Here is a 22,331-nt window from a genome sequence, read left to right on the forward strand (position 1 = left end):
ATAGTATATTTATTAGTTTGAAGGCAAATATGACTAGAAGAATATGCATTTTGAAAACAGGCCATAATACTACTTATACTGGAAAGACTAATAACAGGTGATGTAGAGATTCTCATGTATACATACATATGTATTAAACATTGCAAAGTAGAAAAGCACATCCAACAAATTACTTGTCTAAATCTTCCAGCTAAATTGGTGAGAGATTTAGACAAAGGATCAAAATGTCCTTTTGCCCCATTAAGGCAACCAGAATTGAATTCAGTATTTCCTATGTGCACTAGAATCTAAGCTCCACAAGGCAGAGTTTTTTACTGTTCTATTAACTGGCATATATCCAGCATCTAGAATAAGGGCCTGGCTCCATTGTAGGCACTCACATATTTGCTTAATGAATAAATAACATATGTGACACATTGCTAGGCACGTGAGGGAAATATAAAAGAAAGATGGCATGGTAACATGGAACTTTCCCTTAAAGAAGCATACACACAACGCAGTTAAATTAAACAAGGATTCAAGAGTAGAAATAAACATTACAAATAAGAATGGGAAGAGTTACAAAATAGAGAATGATACAAACTCAAGGGAATACTACTCATTCTCTTGGGTTGCTCTCCTTTAGCATGGGAGACAACCAGTAACATTGCCAAATTATGGTTCCATAGAAACTACAACTGTGTTCCTAAACAAGACTAAGTTGGTGGAAAAAAATGTCTTCCTAAGTGTAGTTCTGATAGTGACAGAAGAAAGTGGAATGTCTCTAAGAATTCTCATCATTGTATCCTAAGCAACTTGTATATATTAATAAAAACCCAATTTTCTGTATACATTGTGCTTGTGCCTCATAATAACATTGCAAGGTACAGAGTATTACCAATTTATAGATGTGAAAACAAGGTTGGCCAATGCCCACAGCATAACTGTTGGAACCAGAATCTGACCTAGATTCATCTGGTTATAAAGCCTCTAATCTTTCCAGTAAGATAACAGGCTCTGTATCAACACTGCTCTTTCTGTTTTATTGGTAACCTGCTGTGCTCCAATAAATAGAAACATTTCTCAGAAACCTACAATTTGACTTTTAATCCTGGGAAAAGGAAGTTATGTTAGTAATTAGCAAATATAGGAATATCCTATATAGCACTTTCAGAGTTGGAAATTTTACAAGGTATAGAAGAAAGCCTGGTTCACACCAACTTTGATTATGCTTTCCTCTTGATCCTTTCTGAAGGGCAGCAACAAAGGGAGGAATAGGACTTCATTGGCAGTGTATGTTGACCCAGTAAAATAGTCCTGACTTATTTTACTGAAAACTTGTTACTGACAAATGTGATTTTAGGGTTTGTTGTTGTTACTTAATGTCAGTTTGGAATGCTGACTGGTTCATGTAGACTCATGTTAAGAATATGAATCAAATGTGCCATGGCTAATTCCAGCCTATGATAATGGATATATTCTAATTTTCTATTCATGTGGAAGAGTGCTTGTGACAGATATAAATGCTCAAGGGTGCCATCAGTTAAAACTCTTAGCATGAAGTGATATTACTGTCTCTGTAGAAATCAATTTGTAGGGAGAGTAAATGAATTTGACTTACCAGCTCCCAAAGCATCTCACAGTAAGTAAACTTTAGTGGTAATGGCATTTAAATGAAAAACTTGTAATTAATATTCATCTATTTAAATTAACATATCCCTAGTAGGTATGTAATATGTCCTTAATATAAATGTCAAAAATTATGTGAAAATAATTTATTAAACATATATGTCAAAAGGAAAACATTTAAAAAAAACAAAAATGATTATACTCTTGATTTGATTCTATTACACCATTTATCATTTTTAACTTTTCTGATTTTAGAGGTAATTCATCCTCATTTCCTATTAACCCACATTATATCTGAGAGTTCTAATTATGTGTGAACAGAAAGAGCACTTGAATGTGGGGAAGGAGTGCGCTCTGAGGGTTGCCCCCAGATCCAATCTACCCACAGCCTGAGACCACTGAGAAGTTGGCCTCAGGGCTCAGCCAAGCTTGGAATTCGAGGTGCAGGTGTGGGAGTCCACCGTGAGTCATGGGATGAGCATGTCGTACCCACCTGCAGTGGCCAACCCCTTCAGGCGGCAGAGGCACCTCAGTTGGTGGCGCTGGGCCTGTCTTATCCTCACTGGGACTGTGCTGGTGCTGGGATGTGAGTCCTGCATCGCCTTCCTCTTCAATGGCCTCTGGCCAGTGGCCACACTTTCCACCAAGGGCGGTTCTGCTCAACCAGCCAACACTACTACGAGTTGGGGGAAGAAGCAGGTGCAACCAGTCCTCAAATTCTTGTTTCAGGCAACATTCTGTTTAGTGGGGTTCCTGGTTAAAGTGAAAGGGGAAAATGCAACCAGAGATGAGGCTCTCATCTTTGTTACAGTGCTGCACTCCACTTTCTTTGATCCAATTGCCTGTGTGGTGGCAGGGTTACCCTAGATGGTCTAGGCAAGTCAAAACACACAGACCCCAGTGGCTGGAAAATTCCTAATGCCAACACAGCCTCTGCTTGTAACCTGATAGGACCCCAGTTCCAGGAAGAATACATGGAATGAAATCCTGAAGCTATTCACATCTGAAAGGAAGTGGCCACAGATCCTGATTTTCTTGGAAGGAGTGTGCACCAATTGTACCTGTCTGGTCACTTTTAAACTAGGGGACTTCTCTCTGGGTGTTCCTGTGCAGCCAGTGCTACCTAGGTACCTAAACACACTGGACACAGTGACCTAGATCTAGGAGGGGTTTACAGGTCTACAGACAGGTTTAGGTCTATATATTGACCTTGAGTCAACTCTTCACCAGAGGAGAAGTGGTGTTTATGTCTATTTATATACAAAATAATCAAGAAAAAAAAAAAGACACATCCCTTTTGCTGATATAGTGAGGATCAACATGGCAAATGCTCTGAGTGTCTGTGACAGACCATAGTTATGAAGATTGTAGACTAATGATTTTCACAGGTAACCTTTAACTACCCATGGAAGATAGTTTGGTGGAATTCACAGAAATTAGCCAGAAATTGATGTGAGATTGGGGTAATATTCATCAGCATCTGGATGAATATACTGCAATTACAGTTGCCTCTAAGGGAGAGAAGATAGGACTTGAAGAGTTTGCAAATTACTTAAAAATCCTAATTTCAGAGCCCTTAGAACAACTTTTTGCCCCCTTTGACAAGAATAATGATGGTAGCATAGAATTCAGAGAATATGTGATAGGACTGACTGCCCTGTGCAATCCTATCAACACTGAAAAGATTCTACAAATGTCATTTAAGCTTTTTGATCTTGATGAGGTTGGTTTCATAACACAGCAGGAGTTAGTTAGCTGCTATACTTTGGGCAGCCTTTAGAGTGCCAGATCTTGATGTTTCCAGACTCTTTCAGAAAATAGCTGGACAGAATTCAAAATACATATTATACAAGAACTTTAAGAAATTTGCCTGAAGCATCCAGAATATAACAAGTTACTAAATTCATACTTGGACCTCTCCGCAGCCTATATATATTCATTATCACATCAAGTAGGTTTAATTGCTGTATTCAAATGTTAAAGTCAGCCCTGAAAATTGTGAAGTTACCTTCCAGAGAGAAACTATGATTGAAATAAAATTATCCTTTGAGGAAAAACACAATAGTTTTTTACTTTCAGCACTTAACTGTGCTATGTATAATATGCTTGAGAAATATATATTTCAATTAGATCTTATAGTACCTATGTTGCTTAATATACGTTTGCTTTAATGTGGCTGAAGGTGGAGAACAAGAGGTCTATTCATAAGGGGAGCTAAGATGGTAACATAGTAGGAGGACCCTAGGCCTGTCTCATCCCCTGAACACACCTATATAACTATCAAATCATTCTGAATAGCCAAGAAATCAACCTGAGAACTGACAGGACAAACTGCACAACTAGAGGGAGATAAGACACTACACTGAGGAAGGTAGGAAGTGCAGAGACTGGTTTAGGGGAGAAATGGATCAGGAGTGCTACAGAGGGGAGGGGGCTGTGGTCGCAGAGAAAGGCAAATGAGAGTGGAGCACACAGGGGATCACACAAGGAGAGCACTTCCACAAAGTCATTGGCTGGGAAAGTAAGAGGAGTTGATCTTCATGAGTTTTTGTAATCTTTGGGGCTCAAAGACTGGAGTTTTAGAGATCAGGTGGTGTTGGTTAGGATAGAGCCCTGAAGGCACTGCCCTACTGAAGAGAAGACATGTGAGCAATCCTGGGGCAGATGGCCCTGATGTGAGGATCACCTAAGCACATGGAGAGAGACTATTTGCTTTTCTTGGAACACATCTGTGAGAGGTGGCATTTGCAGAGTTGCCTCTCTGAAGACAAAAGAGCTGGCAGGCACCATTTCCCTCCCCCTCCCCTCAGCATAGGCACAGAAACACCTGCTGAAGGTGCCTAACCCAGACACTGGCTGTTTAGTCTGTTTTGCTCCAAATCCCTTGCCCCTGTGCTCTGTTGTGACTGCCCTTCTCCGTCAAACCTGTATCCATCCCAGAGTGGCAAAACCCTCCCACAGAAGGCCAGTGCAGACCCTCTGCACAGCAATTCCCTAAAGTTTGGAGTTTTAAAAGTCAGCAGACTTGGCTGGGATAGAGCGAAAAGGCACTGCACTGCTCCAGGAAGTCAAGCAACCTAGAGACAGATTGTGTGAAAACAGTGATCTGAAAAATGCCCGAGGTGGGTGAGGGAAAATTATTCGATCTTCTGGGGGGGTGCTTCCCTAAGAGCAGCAAGCACGGAGACCCCTCTCTGGGGACAAAGGAGCTGCTGGTGCCATTTCCCTCCCCCACCCCTCAGCATAAAACCAACTTCAGTAAGCAGCACAGCATTGACAGTGGCTGCCTAACCTACTTATACTAAGTCCCATCACCCTGCACTCTGCTGGTGCTACTTTTCTTGGTCAGGTGTGCCAAGGACCAGCACAGTGGGCCTCTTTCCTACAAGACCAGCACAACCCACACCCCCCACGCCCCCCCCCCCCACACAAGGTCTTATTTAACAAGCAGACCAGAGTACACCTAGTTAAAATACACTACACTCTCGCTAAGGTCCAAATGCTGCCATTTGCAGATGACTGACTTGAGGGATAAAGCAGCCAAAACACAGCAGCAGAGTGCACACAGCACACACCAGAAACACTCCCTGAAGTGCCAGGACCTGGACACTATATGACCTCTTCTTCATAAAGCCATTACTTTCTGGAGCAGGAAGTATAATAGGCTTTTCTAACTCACAGAAAAAGATACGGACATTGACAAAATGCCAAGATGGAGAAATTTATCTCAAAAGAAAGAACAAGTCATAGCCAGGGATCTAATCGAAACAGATATAAGTAATATGCCTGAGAGAGAATTAAAGCAACAATCATAAGGATACTTGCTGGGCTTGGGAAAGCATGGAAGACATAAGGGACACTCTTACCACAGAGATAAAAGAGTTAAAAAAATCAGAAATGAAAAATATAATAAGGGAGATTTGAAACAGATTGGATGTAATGACCATAAGGATGAAAGAAGCAGAGGAATGAATAAGTGATATAGAAGATAGAATAATGGAAACTAATGAAGCTGAACAAAAGAGAGAAAGAAGAATTATGGGTCATGAGAGTAGAGTTAAGGAACTCAGTGACTCCATCAAACATAATAACATTTGTATTATAGGAGTCCCAGAAGAAGAGAGAGAAAAGGGGGCAGAAGGTTTACTTGAGGAAATAATAGGTGAAAATTTCCCTAATCTGGGGAAGGAAACAGACATCTAATTTCCAGGAGGCACAGAGAACTCCTATCAAAATCAGCAAAAGCAGGGCAACAAGACATACTGCAGTTAAAATTTCAAAATATAGGGATAAAGAAAAAATCCTAATAGCAGCAAGATAAAAGAAGTCCCTAACTTACAAAGGAAGACCAGTAAAGCTAGTTGCAGATCTCTCTACAGAAACTTGGCAAGCCAGAAGGGAGTAGCATAGATATATTCAAAATGCTGAATGGAAAAATAATCATCAGCCAAGAATATTCTATCCAGCAAGTCTATCATTCAGAATAGAAGGAGAGATAAAGAGTTTCCCAGGGTGCCTGGATGGCTCAGTCAGTTAAGCATCTGACTTCAGCTCAGGTCATGATCTCACGGTTTGTGAGTTCAAGCCCCACGTCAAGCTCTGTGCTGACAGCTCGGAGCCTGAAGCCTCCTTTGGATCCTGTATCTCCCTCTCTTTCTGCCCCTCCCCGGCTTGCTCTCTGTCTCCCTCTCTTGAAAATAAATAAACATTAAAAAAAAAAAAAAGAGTTTCCCACACAAACAAAAATTAAAGGAGTTTGTGACCACTAAACCATCCCTGCAAGACATATCTAAAGGGATGCTTTGAGTGGGATAGAAAGACCAAAAGTGACAAAAACTAGAAAGGAACAGAGAAAATCTCCAGAAACAATGACAAAACAAGCAATAAAATGGCACTAAATACATATCTACCAATAATTACTCTGAATGTAAATGGACTAAATGCTCCAATCAAAAGACATAGGATATTAGAATGGACAAAAAAACAAGACCCATCTATATGCTGCCCATGAGAGACTCATTTTATTTTTTTTATTTTTTGTAATGTTTATTCACTTTTTGACAGAGAGAGAGAGAATGAGTGGGGGAGGGACAGAGAGAGAGGAAGACACAGAATCTGAAGCAGGCTCCAGGCTCTGAGCTGTCAGCATAGAGTCCAACATGGGGCTCAAACCCACAAACCATGAGATCATGACCTGAGTTGAAGTCAGACGCTTAACTCACTGAGCCACCCAGGAGCCCCAAGAGACTAATGTTTTATTTATTTATTTATTTATTTATTTATTTATTTATTTATTTATGTGTTTAATCATTTTGAGAAAGAGAGAGAGAGAGAATGTGAGCAGGGAAGGGGTAGAGAAGGAGAGAGAGACAGAGAGACAGAAAGAGAGAGAGAGAGAACCCAAGCAGGCTCTGCACTGTCAGCACAGAGCCCAACACAGGGCTTGAACCCATGAATCATGAGATCATGACCTGAGCCATAATCAAGAGTTGGATGCTTAACCGATGGAGCCACCCAGGTGGATGCAAAGAAATTGAATCAGTAATGAAAAATCTCCTAAAAACAAAAGTCCAGGGCTAAATGGCTTCACAGAGGAATTCTCCCAAACATTTAAAGTATTGTTTGGGAGTTTGTTCTCAGTTTGTTCCAAAAAAATAGAAATAGAAAGAAAACTTCCAAACTTGTTCTATGAGCCCAGCATTACCCAGATTCCAAAACAAGACAAAGACTCAAACTAAAAAGAGAACTACAGACCAATATCCCTGATGAACATGGATGCAAAAATTCTCAACAAAATACTGGCAAATTGAATCCAACAGCACATTCAAAGAATCATTCACCATGATCAAGTGGGATTTATTCCTGGTCTGCAAGGTGGTTTAATATTCTCAAATCAATTAATTTGATACACCACATTAGTAAAAAGAAAGGATAAGAACCATATGATCCTCTCAATAGATGCAGAAAAAGCATCTGACAAAGTACAACATTCATTCATAATAAAAACCTTCTACATAGTAGGGATAAAGGGAACATACCTCAACATAAACCCTAGCCTCAGCAATTAGATAACAAAAAGAAGTAAAAGGCATCCAAACCAGCAAGGAAGAAGTCAAACTTTCACTGTTTGCAGATGACATGATACTCTATATAGAAAACCCAAAAGATTCCACCAAAAAATTTCTAGAACTGATCCACAAATTCAGTAAAGTCACAGAATGCAAAATCAACACAGAGAAATCTGTTGCACTTATTTTTTTTAAATGTTTATTTATTTATATTTTGAGAGAGAGAGAGAAGGAGAGAGTGAGCAAGTGAACATGAGTTGGGTAGGGGCAGAGAGAGGAGAGAGAATTCCAAGCAGGCTCTATACTATCAGCACAGGGCCTGATGTAGGGCCCAAACTCACAAATCCTGAGCCGAGATCAAGAGTTGGGTGCTTAACCGACTGAGCCACCCAGGTGCCCCAAATCTTTTGGATTTCTATACATCAATAATGAGGTATCAGAAAGAGAAATCAAGGCATCTATCCCATTTACAATTGCACCAAAACCCATAAGATACCTAGAAATAAACTGAACCAAAAAGGTAAAAGTTCTGTACTCTGAAAACTATAAAACGCTTATGAAAGAAATTGAAGATGACACAAAGAAATGGAAAAACATTCCATGCTCATAGATTGGAAGAACAAATCTTGTTAAAATGTCTATACTACCCAAAGCAATCTACACATTTAATGCAATCCCTATCAAAATTACACCAGCATTTTTCACAGAGATAGAACAAACAATCCTAAAATTCATATGGGTCCACAAAAGACCCCGAACAGCAAAAGAAATCTTGAAAATGAAAAGCAAAGCTAGAGGCATCACAATTCCAGACTTCAAGCTGTATTACAAAGCTGTAGCCATCAAGACAGTATGGTACTAGCACAAAAAAGACATATAGACCAAGAGAACAGAATGGAAAACCCAGAAATGAACCCAAACTATATGGTCAGCTAATCTCGACAAAGCAGGAAAAGACTATTCAATGGGAAAAAAAAAGACAGCCTCTTCAACAAATGGTGTTGGGAAAACCGGTCAGCAACATGCAAAAGAATGAAACTGGACCACTTTCTTACACCATAGAGAAAAATAAATTCAGAATGGATTAAAAACATAAGACAGGAAACCATCACAATCCTAGAGGAGAACACAGGTAGTAACCTCTTTGGTTATACTGGCTATAGCAACTTCTTACCAGATATGTCACCTGAGGAAACAAAAGCAAAAATGAACTACAAAGATGTCATCAAAATAAAAAGCATCTGCACCATGAAGGAAACAATCAATAAAACTAAAAGGCAACTGATGGAATGGGAGAAGATATTTGCAAATGATGTATCTGATAAAGGGTTAGTCTCCAAAATACATAAAGAACTTATAAAACTGAACACCCAAAAACCAAATAATCCTGTTAGAAAATGAACAAAAGACATGAATAGATGTTTTTCTAAGGAAAACATACAGATGGCTAACAGATACATGAAAAGATGTTCAACATCACTCATCATCATGGAAATACAAATCAAAACCACAATGAGATACCACCTCACACCAGTCAGAATGGCTAAAATCAACAACACAGGAAAAAACAGGTGTTGGCGAGGATGCAGAGAAAGGGGAAGCCTCTTGTACCATTAGTGGGAACGCAAACCGGTGCAGCCTCTCTGGATAACAGTAGGGACGTTCCTCAAAAGGTTAAAAATAGAACTACCCTATGATCCAGCAATTGCACTACCAGGTATTTACCCAAAGGATACAAAAATACTTATTCGAAGGGATACATGACCCAGATGTTTATAGCAGCATTATCAATAATAGCTAAATTATAGAAAGAGCCAAAGTGTTCATTGACTGATGATGGATAAAAAAGAGGTGGTATATATATACATACAATGACATATTACTCAGACATAAAAAAGAATGAAATCTTGCCATTTGCAATGATGCAGATGGAGTTAGTATTATGCTAAACTAGTTAAGTCAGTTAGCGAAAGACAGATACTATATGATTTCACTCATATGTGGAATTTAAGAAACAAAACAGATGAACATAGCGGGGAAAAGAGAAACAAATTAGGAAACAGACTTTTAACTATAGACAACAAACTGAGGGTTATGGAGGGAGGTGGGCAGGGGGATGGGTTAAATAGGCGATACGAATTATGAGGGCACTGTTATGATGAGTATTGTGTGCTGTATATAAGTGTCCAATCACTAAATTCTACATCTAAAACTAATATTACACTGTATGTTAACTGGAATTTAAATAAAAACTTAAAAAATAAGATAAAAAAGAGAGATCTATTCATAAACATTGTTCACTTTGTTCTAGTTAATGCCTTTATTTTGTTTAGTGCTAAAGTAAGGCCAGAGGAAGTATAGCTTGTCACCTGTCCTTCAGTTTTGCAGAGAAAATATCACATTAAGAGCTTCACTGGCAATAAATAAGTACACTAAATTGTCATTTTTATTCTCTCCAAAAAGTATCTTCTGGATAAATGCCTCTTTGTTCTTTCTCAGAATAGCCTGAATATTTTTTTTCAATATACGCAATTTATTGTCAAATTGGTTTCCATACAACACCCAGTGCTCATCCCAAAAGGTGCCCTCCTCAATACCCATCACCCACACTCCCCTCCCTCCCACCCCCCATCAACCCTCAGTTTGTTCTCAGTTTTTAACAGCCTCTTATGCTTTGGCTCTCTCCCACTCTAACCTCTTTTTTTTTTTTTTTCCTTCCCTTCCTCCATGGGTTTCTGTTAAGCTTCTCAGGTTCCACATAAGAGTGAAAACATGGTATCTGTCTTTCTCTGTATGGCTTATTTCACTTAGCATCACACTTTCCAGTTCCATCCACGTTGCTACAAAGGGCCATATTTCATTCTTTCTCATTGCCATGTAGTACTCCATTGTGTATATAAACCACAGTTTCTTTATCCATTCATCAGTTGATGGACATTTAGGCTCTTTCCATAATTTGGCTATTGTTGAGAGTGCTGAGAATAGCCTGAATATTTTATAAGACAAAATAAAAAGAAACATCAGGAAGATATAGTATTGGAAATAACATTGAAAAAATTATCAATGGTATCGCTGCTATTTAAAATTGTTTTTTTCTAGATATGAAAGTGATTATTTAGAATGAGTAAAGAAATTACAACAGACTACAATTTCTGGAAAGCTCACTAATATCACAAACATAAGATATAAACACAAGAATTCTGATAAATTCTATTTTGTCTGAGTCTCATCAAACAGGAAATTTGTGTTTATAATTGCGTAGTCTGCATTATTGAGAATACTCCTCTTATTCTGACTAGGGACTGACAAGAACTGGAGCTTCTACTTAATGTTGTATGCCTCCTTACTATCAATATACCTCTAGCACCCTTTGCTGTAAGACATATTCACATTTGATGTGATGTGATGTGGCCTTGGGCCCTATTCCTTCATGTCACTATGCAGGATGATTCAGCAAAGTATTCCTGGAAGCCATTCCTGGACCAGAACAGGGAGCAACAATTTATCTAGATGTGGAAATGGTTGCAAATCAATAAACATCCCTTGCTAGCCCAAACTACTGTACCCTTAACTTAGTTTCACTGAGGCCATTTCCCAAAAATGTAGCCACTCAGTGCCACCATACAGGAGGGGGACATTTGGCTAAGAAGAAAGTCTTGATCAATCGTGGTAAAATTTCTTCGCTAAATTTACAAAAACATACCCCCAAAAGTACAAAAAGTAGACACATTTCTAGGGACCCCACTGGGGCCTTGGAAGGGGCTTGTACAAGTGGGGCCCCTAAAGCTTAAACTTCATTAGGTAGCTTCCTGATATTTTGAGAAGGAAGAAGAGATGGGTGAGGGGAAGATGAGCAGAAGAGGAAAGCTTAAGGAAAGAGAAAGAAAAAGATAAATATTGTTTTTTTTTAAAGTTTATTTTGAGAGAGAGAGAGAGAGAGAGAGAGAGATTGAAGATGAGGGGCAGAGAGAGGGAGAGACAGAATCCTAAGCAGGCTATGCACTGTTGGCGAGGAGCCCAACATGGGGCTCAAACCAATGAACCGTGAGACCATGACCTGAGCTGAGATAGAGTGTAAGATGCTTAACCCACTGAGCCACCCAGGTGCCCCTAAATATTGGTTTGAGATAATTTCCATGCATTTCTTACTGAAGAAAGGAGATGAGTAAGTGATATTTTATAATCGTCACTGTCTTAGTCAGTTCAGGGTGCTCTAACAAAAATACTATGGGTGGCTTAAACAACCAACATTTATTTCTTATAGTTCTAGAAGCTGCAAAGTCCAAGATCAATGGACTGGCACATTTGGTGTCTTATAAGACCTTGCTTCCTGATGTGTAAACAGCTGATTTCTCACTGTGTCCTCCCATGGTGAAAGGGGCAAGGGAGTTCTCTGGGGTATCTTTTATAATGGAACTAATCTCATACATGAGGGCTCTACCCTTATGACCTGATCACCTCTTAAAGGCTCCAACTCCAAATTCCATCACATTGGGGATCAGATTTCCATGTATGAATTTGGGGAGGACACAAATAGTAGTTCTATAGTAACCACCCAACTTGATATTCCCATCATTATAATGCAAAATACCTTAAATTGAATGCAGTCTGTTAGTAGCAATATTCGTATTATTATGAAACTCTAATAACTTCTATAGGAACATTTGGATAAGTAATTCTGTTAACGTTGTTAGGAACCAAGAGTTTTTCAGTGCAAGAAAAAAAAAAAAGAATGGAATTTAAAAAGAAAGTATCTGAAAATCTCATAATGTTAAATTTGAATCAGATATAGTATAAATTCAGCAATTTCTTTAAATTTAACTTTTTTTTGAGAGAGAGAGAGAGAGAGAGAGAGAGAGAGAGAGAGAGAGAGAATATGCTTGAGATGGAGAGGGGTAGAGGGAGAGAGAGAATCCCAAGCACCATCAGGCTCAACCCTGATGCAGGGCTTCATCTCATGACCGTGAGATCATGACCTAAGCTATGAAATCAAGAGTCAGATGTTTAACTGACTAAGTCACCCAGGTGCCCCAGCAACTTTTTTTCTTATAAAACTATATTGTTTAGAAACAACATGGCCCTTCAATATTGGTGAGCACACTTAGCACCCAGATTGTGGGCTCTACCTACCATTCCACACTTTGGAGGAACTGTAGTTCTTTGGAGGAATAGCTGGAGTGGGAAATAAACAACGTATCTGGTATCTGGTTGTGCCAGAAAGCAAGGATACTACCACAGATTAAAGAATGTGTCAAAAGGACATCGGAGCCAATATAAAGGAACTCCCATGGGCCAGATAAAGCAATTTGAGCATCAAAAACAATAATAAATGAATTCATAAAAATTTATAAAAATTTGTAAAATTTATAAAAATCAATGAGTTAATGAAGATAACAAAAATGAACTGAACATATTGGAATTAACAAGGGTACCAACTCCTTACTTTGAAAAATGATAATTTAAATAAGAGAATTAAGCAGTTATCCTGCCCTTACAGTGTGAAATGTCTTTCTGGATACCGAATACTTCTAACTGATGAGGGACAGTTCTTCTTTAAGGAAGATTTCCAGCAAATGTCCAGCAGATAAATTTAGATTATGATAGAATTATAAAATCATTTTGCAATCTTTAGTTGGTTCAACCAAGAATTATCAAAATTATCAGATGAAACCTATGATACATTTTAGCAACATTAAAAGGAGGATAACCAAACATTATATGACTCCTGATATGATACAAAATGAATTACCACTTGTGGTAGGCAGGATTATGCTTGCCCCCACCCTCCTGAAAGATGTCCATGTCCTAATCCCAGAACATGGCAAAGGGGAATTAAGCTTGTAAATAGAATTAAGGTTGCTAATTAGCTCACCTTAAAACAGGGAGATTATCCTGGATTATCCAATTGCACTGCACATAATCAAAAGAGTGCTTAGAAGAGCAAAGGAGTAGGCAGAAGAAAATGTCAGAATAATGCAATGTGAGAAAGACTCAACCTACTGGCTCGGAAAAAGGGGGAAAGGAAGCCAATAGCCAAGGAATATAAGCAGCCTCTAGAAGCTGAAAAACCAAGGAAACGCTCCCTTAGAGCCTCCATAAGAGAATCCAGTCCTGCCTACACCTTGATGTTAGCCCAGTGAGATACATGTTGAACTTCCAACCTACAGAACTGAAGGTAAAAAATTTGTATTGTTTTTAAGCCACTAAGTTTTCGGTAATTAAAGCATCAATAGAAAACTAACATACCATCTATTAAATTTATTTTTTGCTAAAAAATTGAACCCGAATTTAATCAAGGCTCTGAAACATATATTTGCAGGAAATGTATGGTATAAATGGACATAGCAAGTGATACTACAAGGACACAAACAGTAAAATTTTAAGTGTGGGATATTCTATAGCTTAGTCTGCCAGGCTTCAGCCACAACATCAATGGCATGAAGATAAAAATGAAAGAGTGAACTGCTCTAGATCAGAAGAGACTCAGGAGACATAAGAACAAAATGCGACCTCTGAATCATTTGAAAACTGATTCTTTATCCAGCTATAAAGGATATTTTTTAGGACAGTTAGGAAAATTTTATAATGGGCTATATAGTAAATGGAATTATTATTAATTTGTAAGGAATAATGTTAGTGGCTATATAATGTGTTTATGTTAGGAAACATCCAATTTTTTTTTTGAGGTGCATATTGAAGTATATAGGAATAAAATTAATGTCTGTGCCTTTACTTTAAAAAATTTTAGAAGGAAGGAAGGAAGAAAGGAAGGAAGGAAGGAAAGAAGGAAAAATATTAGAAAGGACCAAAAGGAAAGAAGACTCCATAAAGCATATATGCCCAAATCGTGATAATTGTTGAATCTTGGTAATGGGTAAATTGGTAAATGGGTAAAGTGAAGTAAATTTCTTTACTTTGTATGTTTGCAATGTTTCATATGAAGGGTGCCTGGGTGGCTCAGCTGAACAATCAACTCTTGATACTGGCTCAGGTCATGATCATAGGGTCATGGGATTGAGCCCCTTGTGGGCTCTGCACTGGGTGTGGAGCCTGCTTGGGATTCTCTCTCTCCCTCTGCCCCTCTCCCCCTCTCATATGTGCTCTCTCTCTCCAAAAAATAAAAAAAAAAAATTGAAATATTTCACACGAAACATTTTTAAAGAAGGAAAAATAATGCTCCCAAAAAATCACTTTTCTTTCATGAAACTGTAGTCCTTGGAAGAGTCTTTTGCCTTCCAAGGCAATTTTACCTAAAATTTTCACACATGAGAATCATAATTAAGGCCAACCCTAACCAAAATTATGTGTTTAGCTGTGTCTACCTTCAAAGCTCCCATTACTAGTTCCTTAGGATCCTCTTTTCTTCCTAAATGTCTTTCAGGAAAAAAAAAAATCAGATAATTTCTCTCACATTAAGGTATAAATAACTTCACAGCCGGAATTAATTAAAATAAAAATAATGCTTTAAAATTCTCCAATGGTGAAATGTCAAGCATCATTGATGAGAGTTTTGCTTTTTAAAGGTGGACTTTTTCTTTAATCATTTCATGTAGTCAGTTGCCTAAGGTGTTTTAAGAGAATTAGATTACATGAACCGGAAACCAGTCTGTCATCCTTTTCCAACCACTGAGTTAATAATAAACACAATTGTGCATAATAAAAGTGCTGGAATATTACTTCACTGGCTGGTAAAGGGACATGGTAGAAATTCTGCAGGACTTTGAAGGGAAGAGTTGGGTGCTAGTCTAAGTTATAACATCTAGGCCACCACTATACTGGCTGTGTGACCTTGCCCTATCTTGTCAAGCCTCAACTTCCTCACCTGTCGATTAGGCTCATAGTAGTACCTACCTAAGTGGTGGTTGCAAAGATTGAGTTAATGTATATAAACCAAGTAGAGCAGTTCCCTCACCTAATAAGCATTCAATAAACATTAGCTATTTTTGTATTTTCTTTGGCATTCCTCATACTACACGTGTAATTAAGAATCCGCTAAACAGTTATTCTTTTCATAATTAATGTGTCTGAATATCTGAAAGGGGCATTATTCGGAGAAACGACTACTTTTTGCGCAATCTTATGGTATGAGGTCCATACATTTTCCAAATACTTGGTATTTGTTTAGAAGAGACTCAGGAGACATAAGAACCAAATATAACCACTGAAACGTTGAAAACTGATTTAAACCAAGCAACCATAAAGGATACCTTTGTACAGAGCTCCTGAATGAAGCAGAACTATTGAGCCTTCTTCCTTTGGAGGAAATAATTTTTAAAAATACCAAAAGACTTAAAAATGATACCCATCCAGCTATTTTCTTCAGGGCAAAATATCCAAAATTCTATACCTCACCAATCCATTCACTTCCCCATTCAATTAAAGGCCTTGCCCTTTCAGCCTTACCTCCTCACTTTCTCGTCATAAATATTATGGCTTTATATGCAAAGGGCTGGAATACAACCTGATATTTCCCAGCTAAAGTTCATGAGAGGTTATATGAGCCACTCCTTGGATTAGAAAGCGATGGCGGTCTTTTAGACGTTGTATACACCTTTTCAGGGGATTCATGAATGTTCTAACCTCTTGCTGATTTTACGAAGTTCTTTCCCTACTCCTCACATCCCGTTTTTCTTGCTCAAAACAACAAAGCGAGGGAGGGTGACTCGCTACAGGAAAGGTCTCATCTACCTGTTCTTTCCTGGAAAAAAAAAAGCTCTGACATCCCAGGAAGACATAATGTGGAAAAGCGCGCAGGTTCATTTGAACTCGGCTCGCAATGAAACATCTATTAAAATGAATGGCCAGCACCACCCGCAACGCAAAGAGGAAGAGGACAAGGAGTCGCACAGATTGGTTATCCCGGGAGATGGTTTGATCCCTGGGCAATCGGGGCGGGGTGCCCGTCGGCCGAAGTAAACAGAGCTACTACGCCTGCGCACACCCTTACTGGGTCACGTGCAGGCGCCGGCCTCTGAGAATGCCCTAGAGAGCTGTACGGCCGCTGTAGGGGACCGTGTGCAAACAGACCAGAGGCTTCAACCTTTCCCTGCGGGGCGGATTCGGGTAGGAGAGGAGCGTTGGGTCGGAAACGCCCCTTTCTTCCACAGCCGGGAATTGAGAGCCAGTACTGGGCCTGCGGGGCGCCGCCGTACCTTTGTGGGACATGGCCCGCTGTGGGGAGGGGAGCGCGACGCCCGTGGTACTTCTGAGGTCCCCTGGAGTTTGCAGTAAGGGGTTGCAAAAGAAGGGGCCCTGTGAGCGGCGCCGACTGAAGGCGGTGATATCGGAGCAGCTCAGCCAGGATCTGCTCAGGTAGGAGGAGGCGGGAACCCTGGCTGCCTCAGTTGTTAAGGCATCCATCTCCGCCCCAGAAGCTGTGGCTCCTTCTCTGCCTCTCCATCCCTCCTCTCCTCGTTCTCCTCGCCTCAGGCTTTTGAGGGACGTGTACCAGTCTCCTCACTACAGAGCCGTTGGCTCGCCCTAAAAAACCAGTCCCGAGCACCTCGGAGACTATGTAACAGATACAAAAAGGAAGCCAAAATTATCATCATAGTTACGTGCGGCACCAGTCTATGCCGAAATAACACGAGCAGGCTTAGTTCTTGAAAGACCTATCGCTAAGGTGGTGTTGGATCCAGGTTTCATGGTCCTGAAACGTACACTTAAAAAAAAAACAAAACAAAAAAAACCTTAAACAGTTTAAGAAAAATGATAAAATCCGGTATGAAAATGAATATTTATTTAGATTAAGGAAAAATAGAACAATTAGTGTAGCCTCGGAGGTCACTTTCTTCTGAGCTCTCTTTAAACAGTTTACCAGAAATGCTTACATCAAAATACTTCCCGATTGCAACCCGGCTTCCACTCTCTGCCTAGAACACTCTACAGCTCCCAGCAACTCCCAGCTCCCATGAGGGCCCAAACAAATGGTGGGTTGTTATAAACCTTAACTCAGGCTTTGGTGAATCCAGGTACTGACATCTCAGTTTATAAAGAAAATGAAGCTTAGGAATGTACCCTAGCCAATTGCCATTTCCACCGAAAGTGATTCCCGAGCTTCAGTGTGCAGCAGAATCACCTGGAGGACTTGTTAAAATTTAGATTTACTAGGTCCCAGACCCTAGTACTCATTCAGTTGGTCTGGGATAGAGCTTTTGCATTTCTAATGAGGTCCCAGGTGATGGTGATGCTGCTGGCCTAGGTTACACTTTAAGAACTACTGAACTAGAGTAAACATAATTACCACTAAATAACCAACTGTTGTGCAGCATTCTACATTTTTTTTTTATTTTTATTTAAAAAAAAATTTTTTTTTAACGTTTATTTATTTTTGAGACAGAGAGAGACCGAGCATGAACGGGGGAGGGTCAGAGAGAGGGAAACACAGAATCTGAAACAGGCTCCAGGCTCCGAGCTATCAGCACAGAGCCCGACGCGGGGCTTGAACTCACCAACCGCGAGATCATGACCTGAGCCGAAGTCGGCCGCCCAACCGACTGAGCCACCCAGGTGCCCCGCATTCTACATTTTAAAAAGTGCTTTCTGTTGCCCACACTTAAGGCTCCAGCAGCTATAAGCTGAGCTTTCTATAAAGTAACAGAAAATTCCCTTTTAATTTGGGCCTGTCTGCCAAAGATGCTGCTTTGACTCCACCAGTGGGGGATTAATGTAATTGGTGGAAAAATGAAGTTGAAGTTGTTCCGTTTCTAGGGTGAATCTGTAAGGATGAGGCATTCCTTCCCTTTAGTGGCTTTATTCTCCTGGCTTAAGGTGTCAGGAATTTATCCTAGGAATAATTAAGGATAGGACCCTGAACTCCCAAGTTCCTGTTACAGGCAAATAAAAATAGATGTAGCAGTTCTTTTGTTTGTTTAATTCTTTTTTTTTTTTTAAGTTTATTTATTTTGAGAGAGAGAGAGCGCGTGCGCATGCGAGAGCACAAGTAGGGGAGGGGCAGAGAGGAGAGACAAAATCCAAGCAGGCTCTATGCCGTCAGCCCTGGATGTTGGATTCCAGCTCACAAACTGTGAGGTCATAACCTAAGTCGAGAGATCAAGAGTCAGACACTTAACTGATGGTGCCAACCAGGTGCCCCCCCCCCCGACTTTTTAAACGAAAAACTTCATATGTACACCCAGCCACCTTAATTGCTGTGCCAAATTAATCTTTTTCAAGCACAGCAATATAATGGATTTATTCGGCAAATATTAATGAAGTATCTAGCACCCACCATGTACCTAGATTTGTATTAGGTCCTGAAGAATTAAAGATTAATAAGACATGGCTTTGGTGCTGTGCTTACACTCTAGTAAGAGAGATAGTAGCCAAACAAAGGTGATGGGGACTGGGGTGAGTTTGGGGAAGGCTTTTTAAGGTGACATTTGAGTGATCTGTTGAGGATATGTTGTTGTGCAGCAATTTCCTCATCTTCATTCTCATTTCCCCCTACTTCCTCTTTTTCACAACTAATAAACTCCTCTTCTACACAACTAATAGATGATATTATATATCATCTATTCATAGATGATTCATAGATTCATCATAGATAAATATGAATTTGTCTATGTTTTAAGTCATTTGACTCCCCTTCAACTGTAACACAGAGTTAAACTCTTTGCCTCTTATTTATCTGCAGCTTCATTTGTCACTTCTCAGACCCTCAGTACTCTCTGCTGACCAGTTTGTAACTCCATACTCACACATACCTTAGCAAGGAATGTGGAGCCAAGAACTCTCTGTGACCTTGCCTTGTTCCCCTGACCAACTCTTACTTGATCTTTAAAATGCTTTTTTTTTTTTTTTTTCCTCTGTAAGGTCTTCTTTCATGTCTGTCTTTGAAAAAAATTTACTGGGGTGCCTGGGTGGCTCAGTCGGTTAAGCGCCCGACTTCAACTCAGGTCATGATTTCGCGGTCTGTGAGTTCGAGCCCCACATCAGGCTCTGTGCCAACAGCTCAGAGCCTGGAGCCTGTTTCAGATTCTGTGTCTCCCTCTCTCTCTGACCCTCACCTGTTCATGCTGTGTCTCTCTCTGTCTCAAAAATAAATAAACGTTAAAAAAAAAATTTAGAAAAAAATTTATTTGTGTTACTGAATATATCACACTCTGTAGTTTTCAGACCTGTCTTCCCTGCTATTCAATAAAATTCTTGAGTGCACATATGATGTTTTAGTCATTATCTGTCCACAGTGCTTGGTACATAGTACATGTTCAGGAAATTTTTAGTGATCATCAGCATTCCAAAACACACTAGATAGGTTAATGCATAGTTGGCAGAGAAATGACATAGGAAGAAGCTGGGCCTTGACATGGTTGAAGCTTTGTTCCAACCTGTCCTTCCTCTAGACTTTGCTATTAGATGAGCCAATAAACCCCCTTTAATGGTTAAGCCAGTCTGAGTCAGATAATTCTGTTACTTTTAACACACAATATATACTTGTAACTGATATGGTTTTATAAAAAAAAAAGCACTATATTTTCATATTAACAATTTTTAAACACATTAAATTTTTTAATTTAACAAATACTTATGAGCATATATTATGAACAAGGCAGATACCCTAGTGATGGTTATATGGCTACTAGCTGCATTGTTTCCTTATTCACTTGAGGATGAGTGTAGGATGGAGAGAAGGTGGGTGGGAGGAAGGAACAAATTGAGTATTTGTACAATTTTTTTAATTAATGTTTGAGAGACAAATACATTTTCGCCTAACTTTATTATTTTTTTAATTAAAAATTTTTTTTTAACATTTATTCATTTTCGAGAGACAGAGAGAGACAGAGTGTGAGTGGGGGGAGGGTCAGAGAGAGAGAGAGAGAGGGAGACACAGAATCCAAGCAGTCTCCAGGCTCCGAGCTGTCAGCACAGAGCCTGACACGGGGCCGGAACTCAAGAGCCACAAGACCATGACCTGAGCCAAAGTCAGATGCCCAACTGACTGAGCCACCCAGGTGCCCCTATTTTTGCATAACTTTAAAAACCACTTATGAAAATGATATATTGATGAAAATATTGTCTAAAATGCTTCTGTCTGCTCATTGTTTCCAAGGTTCTGAAAGTTGTGCTCTGAAGCATTTGTTTTGTTTAGGGTAAAATACAACAAAATTCAACAAGCAGATACTGAGCTCTACATACTAAATATACAGTTTTTGCCTTTGGGGAGTTTATCGTCTAGTAGAGAGAAAGACACGTACAAATAATGATTCAGTGACAAGTGCTATAATAGAGGTATGCACCAAGTGTGTTGGAATCAGAGGAAGGAGCCATTAATTGGTCTTGGAGGAATGTTAGTGTCAGTGGTAACATTCGAAGCTTTCACTGTAATGGATATCTATATCCATTACTTGTACCTCCTATAGTGTACTGGTGTGATTGCCAGTTATATCCTGCAATACAGAAATCCCCTGAGAATACATACCTTGCTGAGCATAATGATACAGTAATAGGAAGTATTAGTATTTAGAGTAGAAATGTATAGTTTTCACAGGGACAAAAGATTATGACAGTATTATGATGCTGATTTCTGTTCTTCCATCACTTGACATGTAATCAGTGGGCTTTACAACTATGTCTGTGTGTTAATAAAGGGATTTCAGTGGGTTACTCCAGGAGCCCATTTTAATAATAGGTTAGAGCATGGTTCTATTTGTGTGAGGAAAAAAATGGAAAAGGGCTTAAATGTCACATTCTTGATGGCCAAGCCTGCCTTTTCAGACTTGGTATTTAACAATAGTTGGAACAAAATGTACCAGTGTCTAATCTGGATTGTCTATTGTTATATTTGGTTTGCATGTGTTGTTGACATTTTACTTTCTTTGCTTCTTTTAGTAAGATTTTTAAAAATTGATTCTTTTCAATAGTCAATGACAATACTACTTTGTGTTCTTTTTCTGAAATAAGTCTAAAGTAGGTACATTTTTTAAGGAAAATCAACATAAATAGCAGGAGATAAATTTTATTATTACCAGAAAGAATTAAAAAGAAATTTTCTAAAAGTCCTATTGTTTTTGGTATAATTACCTTTGTTTTCACTATAAATTTCAGAAAATTAGATTCAAAGCTAATATTAAACCGTGTTCTTTGGAATGAACTAAGAACAAACTCCTTTTCATGTTAACCTATTTTTATTGTGTTACTTATCTCTGTAATTTTTAGTTTGAGTTATTTTTAAAAGTTATTTTATAAAAATGCGTATGTTATATATTTCTGAGTATCACTAATTAAACTATGGTTTCTTTTTATTCATTACAGGCTCCTAACGGAAGAAATCCATACAGATGTTATTTTCTCCATAGGTTATACTTTGTTCAAAGCACACAAAGCAGTCCTTTTAGCAAGGGTTCCTGACTTCTATTTTCATACTATTGGACAGACATCAGATAATTTAACAAATCATGAGCCTGTTGTTGTAGAGAACTTTGAAACTTCAGAATTTAGAACATTTTTACAGTAAGTGCTTTCTTTATCTTTTTTCTCTTATATTTAAGTCTAACATATAATTGTTTATCTTGTAAACATATTTCATATCTGTTTTATAACCTAAGAAAAATCCATTCATTTAAATTCCAAATTATCTTAGTAATTAGTATTAGTAGAGGCTAAGTATTAGTATTAGAGTATTAGAGCCTTAGTATTAGAAAAGACTAAGTACTA

General features: G+C 38.9%; 1 protein-coding gene and 1 pseudogene across 4 annotated transcripts in view; both read left to right on the top strand.

The window, feature by feature from the left end:
- Positions 1–1,585: 1,585 nt before the first annotated feature.
- On the top strand, positions 1,586–16,592 carry LOC102958571 (annotated as a pseudogene).
- A 55-nt stretch (positions 16,593–16,647) lies between these two features.
- The window catches only part of BTBD8 (BTB domain containing 8), a 116,882-nt gene continuing 111,198 nt past the window's right edge, over positions 16,648–22,331 (top strand). For all 4 annotated transcript variants that reach the window (XM_042997868.1, XM_042997867.1, XM_042997866.1 and 1 more), the window contains exons 1-2: positions 16,648–16,988; positions 21,930–22,127. In XM_042997868.1, the coding sequence (XP_042853802.1) occupies positions 16,840–16,988; positions 21,930–22,127 (347 nt within the window). In that variant the 5' untranslated portion in view covers positions 16,648–16,839. The remainder of the gene's footprint in view (positions 16,989–21,929; positions 22,128–22,331) is intronic.

The sequence above is a fragment of the Panthera tigris genome, chromosome C1 (genome assembly GCF_018350195.1).
Source record: "Panthera tigris isolate Pti1 chromosome C1, P.tigris_Pti1_mat1.1, whole genome shotgun sequence".
NCBI classification, from domain to species: Eukaryota; Metazoa; Chordata; class Mammalia; order Carnivora; family Felidae; genus Panthera; species Panthera tigris.